This window comes from Acomys russatus, chromosome 21 (assembly GCF_903995435.1).
Source record: "Acomys russatus chromosome 21, mAcoRus1.1, whole genome shotgun sequence".
In the NCBI taxonomy this organism is placed as follows: domain Eukaryota; kingdom Metazoa; phylum Chordata; class Mammalia; order Rodentia; family Muridae; genus Acomys; species Acomys russatus.
Window position 1 is genome coordinate 22,294,921 of NC_067157.1, and position 6,623 is coordinate 22,301,543.

The following is a 6,623-nucleotide window of genomic DNA, read 5'->3' on the forward strand; positions in this document are numbered from 1 at the left end:
ACACTGCTTTTCTCAAAGAACCAACTCTGTTTCATTGCTTCTTTGTATTATTATGTTTGTTTTCATTTTATTGGTTTCAAAACTGAGTTATAGTCTTTCTTGTTTCTCTTGAGTATTATTTCTTCTTACTATTTTAGAGGTTTTAGGAGTGCCATTAAGTTACGAATATGAGATATCTCCATGTTGTTTTGTTTTCTTAATGTAGACACTTAGTGTTATGGCTTGCTTCTTAGAGTCACCTTCACTGTGTCCCATAGGTTTTCTAATCCATTCTGTTAGTTGTGTCTTTTCACTGGGTAATTGAGACCTTTGATGTTGAGAGTTATCAATGTGTAGTGTTTATTTATTCCTGTTATTTTGTAGTTATGGGATGGGTTTCCCCCCTTTGATGTGTTAGTCTGTGCTTTCTTTTTTATTTTTATCCTTTGCATTTTCTTGGGAATTGTTAAACTCTTCAGATTGTAGCTTTCCTTCTAATAACATCTACACTGTTGAATTAGTACATATACACTACTTTGATTTGGTTTTGTCTTGGAAAGCTTTCCTTTCTCCATCAATTGTGAGTGACAGTTTGGCTGACACCTGTGAGCTCTTAAGAGTTGAAGACCCTGCCATGCTTTTACAGCTTTTAGAGTCTCCATTGAGAAATTCGGTGTTAGTCAAATGGTTCTGCCTTCATGTTGGTCTTTTTCCCCTGAAGCTTTTTAATAATATTGCTCTGTTCTGTACATTTAGTGTTTTGATTACTATGTATTATGGAGAATTTCTGGTGCTGTCTATTTGGTGGTATGGGTTCTTGAACTTTTATAGGCATCTCCTTCTTTAGGTAAGGGAAATTTTCTTCTAGGATTTTGTTTAAAAGTATTATCTGTGCCTTTGACTTACTGTTTAAAAATATTTTCCTATATTTCCTGAGTGTTTCCTGCCTGTATTTTTAAAAAGTTAAAGGTTTCTTTGTCTGAGATTTATGACTATGACTTATATGGATTTCCCTCCCCTACCTTGTCTTTTATGCCTGAGATTTTTTTTCATGTCCTATAGTTTTCTGTGGTGATGTTTACCTATCAGGTTTTTGTTTGATTTCCTAAATTTTGTTTTGTTTTTCGAGAAAGAGTTTCTCCGTGTAGTCTTGACTGTCCTGGACTTACTTTGTAGACCAGGCTGGCCTGATTTCCTAAATTTTTATTCGCAGTTTTATCTCAGTTTGAAATCTCTTTAGTGATCCTATTACTAAATTTTTGTCTTTAGCTCCTGATGTCTGTGCCTGGATATGGTCGCTGCTCATAGCAGGTCCTTGAGTTGAGCGCCCGCTGCCAGAGCCAACCGCTGCCGTCAACCGTCCTGTCCGGCAGGACCCGGGCGCTGAGAGACATCGAAGAACCACAGATGAAGCAGAGGCTGCCTGCTATAGACGCTGAGGTAGGCGCATGGCGTCTTTCTTGCTCAGGAGCTGGCACCACCGGGGGCCTGCTCACCTCGGGCCGCCCCAAGCCGCCTCCCCGCTGGGTTGTCTGAGAGATCAGGCTTGTCTCAGTTGTACCAGGACCCTGGGGCTGAGAAGCCACGAGAATGTTCTGTCTCGCTGTTGTGCTTCAGCCAACCCTGTGTACCTCTGCTTCAAAGGTGAGCCCCTCAGGTGTTGGACTCAGAAGCCTGAGTGCGAGGGCACCAGAGCAAGGGCCACATGGACACCGGCCTGTGCAAGGTTGGTTGTTACAGGACCTCAGTGCCTTCCTGTGCGTGGCTGGCACTCGTCACCCCTGCGAGGAGAGAACTCTGTGATAGAGAAGTCCCTCAAGTCCTTAAAAAACAAGAATAAGAAGCTGGAGGAGGGTGGCCCTGTGTACAATCCGCCAGCGGAAGTGACAGTGAAGAAGTCCCTTGGGCAGAAGGTACTGGATGAGCTGAAGCACTATTACCATGGCTTCCGCCTGCTCTGGATCGACACCAAGATAGCTGCCCGCATGTTGTGGCGCATCCTCAATGGCCACACACTGACCCGCCGGGAACGCAGGCAGTTTCTTCGGATTTGTGCGGACCTCTTCCGCCTGGTGCCATTCCTGGTGTTTGTGGTGGTGCCTTTCATGGAATTCCTGCTGCCTGTGGTGCTGAAGCTCTTCCCCAACATGCTGCCGTCCACATTTGAGACCCAGTCCGTCAAGGAGGAAAGGATGAAGAAGGAGCTTCGCGTGAAACTGGAGCTAGCCAAATTTCTCCAGGACACCGTAGAGGAGATGGCCCTGAAGAACAAGGCAGCCAAAGGGAATGCCACCAAAGATTTCTCTGCATTTTTCCAGAAGATCCGAAAGACAGGAGAGAGGCCCAGCAATGAGGAAATCATGCGGTTTTCCAAATTATTTGAGGATGAGCTGACCCTGGATAAGCTCACGAGGCCACAGCTGGTGGCGCTGTGCAAGCTGCTGGAGCTTCAATCCATCGGCACCAACAACTTGCTGCGCTTCCAGCTCACCATGCGCCTGAGATCCATAAAGGCTGATGACAAACTGATCGCTGAGGAAGGCGTCAATAGCCTGACTGTGAAGGAGTTGCAGTCAGCATGTCGAGCACGAGGCATGCGAGCGCTCGGAGTCACAGAAGACCGTCTGAGGGGCCAGCTAAAGCAGTGGCTGGACTTGCACCTGCATCACGAGATCCCCACATCACTGCTCATACTGTCCCGGGCCATGTACCTTCCGGACACCCTCTCCCCTGCGGACCAGCTCAAGTCCACCTTGCAGACCCTTCCAGAAACCGTGGCAAAGGAAGCCCAGGTGAAAGCGGCAGAGGTGGAGGGCGAACAGGTGGACAACAAGGTGAAGCTGGAGGCCACGCTGCAGGAAGAGGCCGCCATCCAACAGGAACACCTGGAAGAGGTACAGAGGTCTGCAGAGGCCCTAAAGGCTACCCGGCCTGAAGTAGCAGACATCACAGTCCCTGGGAGGCCAGGGGGCAAGCTTCAGCCAGAGGTGCCTGATGTGATCCTGCCCACAGAGGCATTGAAGGATACGGCACCCGTGCTGGGAGGTCTGAAGGGAGAAGAGATAACGAAGGATGAAATTGACATCCTCAGTGATGCCTGCTCGAAGCTGAAGGAGCAGAAAAAGTCCCTGGCCAAGGAGAAAGAGGAGCTGGAGCTTCTGAAAGAGGATGTCCGGGATTATAGTGAGGATTTACAGGAAATCAAGAGAGAACTTTCCAAGTCCGGTAATGAGAAATCCATACAAGAATCCAAAGCCAGCCAGAGGCTGACAAAACGAGTCCAGCAGATGATCAGGCAGATCAATGGCCTAATTACACAGCTGGAGACCAGTCAACAGACTGGCAAGCGGCGCCCTGATGAAAGTGCTCCGACACGGGAGAACGTCATCCGAGTCAGTGAGTTCATCAGAGCCATGGAGCAAATCAAGCAGGTTCCGGAACACAAGCTCATCAGTTTGGCCTCAGCCTTGGATGAAAAGAAGGATGGCAATATCAACATCGATGACCTTGTCAAGGTCATCAGTTTGGTGGACAGAGAGGATGTTCAGATCTCTACCAGGCAGGTGGCAGAAATTGTGGCCACACTAGAGAAGGAGAAAAAGGTGGAAGCGAAGGAAAGGGCCAAGGACAAGGCTAAGAAAGAGGCCGCAGAAGTGAGGAGTTAGAGCTGCCTGGCTTTTGGCTCCACAGGTTCCGCCTTCATCGAACACAGTGAGGATGACACAAGAATGATTGCTTGGAGGTGATTCTTAGTGGCAGATATAATATTTTGTCTGGAATAAATCAAAAACTTCCATAATAAAAAAAAGTTACGTCTTGAACTGTTCTCTTTATTTCATTCCACTGTTGGTGCTTGCAGAGAGTTCGTGAAGGGGTTTATTCATATCGCCTTCAAGGTCCTCGAACATAATCATAATCTGTACCTTAAGTGACTGCCTTATCCTTCTGTATTGCGTTTCTCAGGGTCTACTGTAGTGGGTTATTAGGTCCTGGTGCAGAAATACTACCTTCGCTGTTAACCATTGTATTTTTGTGCAAGTGTAGCTGCTCCCGAACTGTGCTTTATCGAGCAGTTTTCTGTGCCGTGGGTTTTGTTGCCTTCATTACATCTTCGGGAAGTGTTGAGCTGTGGATTGCCTGGGAGGGAGTGTTTCTGCTAGCTAGTGGGTAGCAGAGACAGCTAAAGGTGACCTATGAGGAGAGCCTGAGAGAGGTTTTAGGAAGGATGTTTATGTTGTGAAATGTTTCTCACAGGTAGCGGAGGTGTAGTGGGAAGAGTGGACCTGGTGAAATACCTTGCAGTGCGGTAAATATCTGGGGAGACGGATGAAATTCCTAGGTGGATTCTGGGTCTGAACCAAGAGGCAGAATCTCAAGTGGACGAAGTTGAGGTTTGCTCATGTGAGCATCTACTAACTTTAGAGCTGTTTGTCCTTTAAGAGCTTAATTCATAAAAGCTCCTTTTTAGATGCCATTTCTATCAATCAATAAATACATTTTAAGATACATGAAATTGTAGTTCTTAGGTAGAACTTGTATGATCACTAAAATAAAACCATCCCAAAATATTGATTAAAATCGAGTGGTCAAGGGTTACAGTTGGAAGCTTGGGGCAGCTGGGGGGGGAGGAGGAGGGGGGAGGGGGGAGTGAAAGAGAGAGAGAGAAAGGGAGAGAGAGAGAGAGGGAGAGAGAGAGAGAGAGAGGGAGAGAGAGAGAGAGGGAGAGAGAGAGAGAGAGAGAGAGAGAGAGAGAGAGAGAGAGAGAGAGAGAGAGAGAGAGAGAACCATGGTATAAGACTTGGATGCCAGAGAGCAAGGGTGTTCACTATTTTTGTTTTTTGTTTTTTATCTGTTTTTCCTCAAACTGATTAGTGATGTATAAGAACACAATATCTTATTTGAATAAACATTTGACACAGGGCCATTCGTTTTGAGCATTTCAGAAGCTTAGCACCAAGCAAGCCGCAGAGCAGAGAAACTGCCTTTTCACGCAGGGGACTCACTTTTCCAGGCTGTTGGTTTCATTTACGAAATGTAAATTGCTGTTGGGCCTGGGGAATGGAGCTTCATTAATTAGGTTTCAATGTCATCAACACTGTGTTCTGAAGTAGAACAGGCATGCCGTATGTTGAAAGTGCATGCCAGGAAAAGTGGAAACAGGACCAATTTTGTATAGGAGTTTCTGCTTGGTCCTCTTAACAAAATCAGTGTACAAATCCAAGAATCATCACCAGTTTGTTTGTTTGTTTCATCAGTAGTTTTAAAACACCTTACTTAAATTATTGCAAAATGAAACACTAATGTATTTGATATCTTTCTTTATTTAGTCAAGTTTATTTAATAGTTTCCTATTTGCTGCTTTAGCACACAGAAGACTTATGTGTGAATTATATGAAATAATGATACATATCATAGTGGCCAATGATATTTTGCATTTGACCCATGATATCCACTCCCAGGTAAGTGTATTAAGTGCGTTACCTATGTTATTTATATAATGATGTTAATTAATAATCATTAGTCTTATAACCTCAGTATCATATACACTATACCTGTTATAGATGAAATTTTATTTTCATAGTTAAGGAAAGGAACATACTATTTAATCCCCTTTTAAGTACATATTGGGCCACTTGACAGATAACAGTTCTGAGCCTTAATGATCTAAACCCATTTTGCCTAGCAAATAGCACAACTAGTATTCCAAGGTGGATTAGTTTATCACACCCCTAAGCTTTAAGGAGACAGTCCCACTGCTCTAATATTACTGCTTTACATATAAATAAATTACTACATACAAAAATATATAGTAAGCTGCACTTTGTGTAGGTAAACTATATTATTTAGCTTATATAACTTAGAAAAACTACCATTAGTAGTTAGTTACCAGGAGTCACTGTGGTGTCTATGTTTTGGAGTCAATCATTAAATCACAAGTTGTATTAATCAGTTTCTTAAATTGAGTTGGCAGAAAGAAAGAAAGAAAGAAAGAAAGAAAGAAAGAAAGAAAGAAAGAGAAAGAAAAGCTTTGAACACCAGTAGAAAACTGGTATCCAAGTCACATGCTCAGGAGGTAATAATGTCTTGGGAAGATTTTCTATTCAAACAATTAAAGAACCTATTCATTTGAAGGAATATTATCTGTTATCATTTGTTCAGGATATCGACCTTTTGTCTGAGGCTTTGAGGAAGCATGGCAGCTGGAGATCCAGGTCTAAAGTGACTCTGAAGGTGAATTCTGAGTCCTCTGAGATAATTTTGTGACCTGGGTTTGGCATCCTCAATACTCCATTTTCACTTTCATAAAAACAGTCTTTGTGGGTAAATTCAATTGAATACTATGCAAGAAGTGTTTACCAGACCCTGAGTACTGGGCAATGAGTGTGGGTTATCTACTTTATTAGTATTTATTTTTCTGCACTCTGAAGTTAATGTTAAGTAGCACGTATTTAAGTTTATCTTAAAATAAGTCAGTGACATTTTAATTTGAATTATATTGATAAAGATGCTCTAAACTGGTGATTTTCATATCATCTGAGTAATCACTTAGATTTTAGGCAAAACTGTGTTGCCCTTACTCTACTACGGCTCACACAATTGTTCTGGCTCTACTTCTGTCTCTTGCTGTCTGTCTCTATGTGCCT

The 6,623-nt window shown here is 43.6% G+C and overlaps 1 protein-coding gene across 1 annotated transcript; it reads left to right on the forward strand.

The window, feature by feature from the left end:
• Positions 1-1,427: 1,427 nt before the first annotated feature.
• LOC127205207 (mitochondrial proton/calcium exchanger protein-like) lies at positions 1,428-3,644 on the forward strand. Its single transcript, XM_051164397.1, has one exon. It carries the CDS (start codon positions 1,428-1,430, stop codon positions 3,642-3,644), a length of 2,217 nt encoding a protein of 738 aa, XP_051020354.1.
• The last annotated feature ends 2,979 nt before the right edge of the window (positions 3,645-6,623 follow it).

Coding starts and splice junctions, on each gene's coding strand:
- LOC127205207 (XM_051164397.1), top strand. CDS start 1,428: ATGGCGTCTTTCTTGCTCAGGAGCTGGCACCACCGGGGGCCTGCTCAC.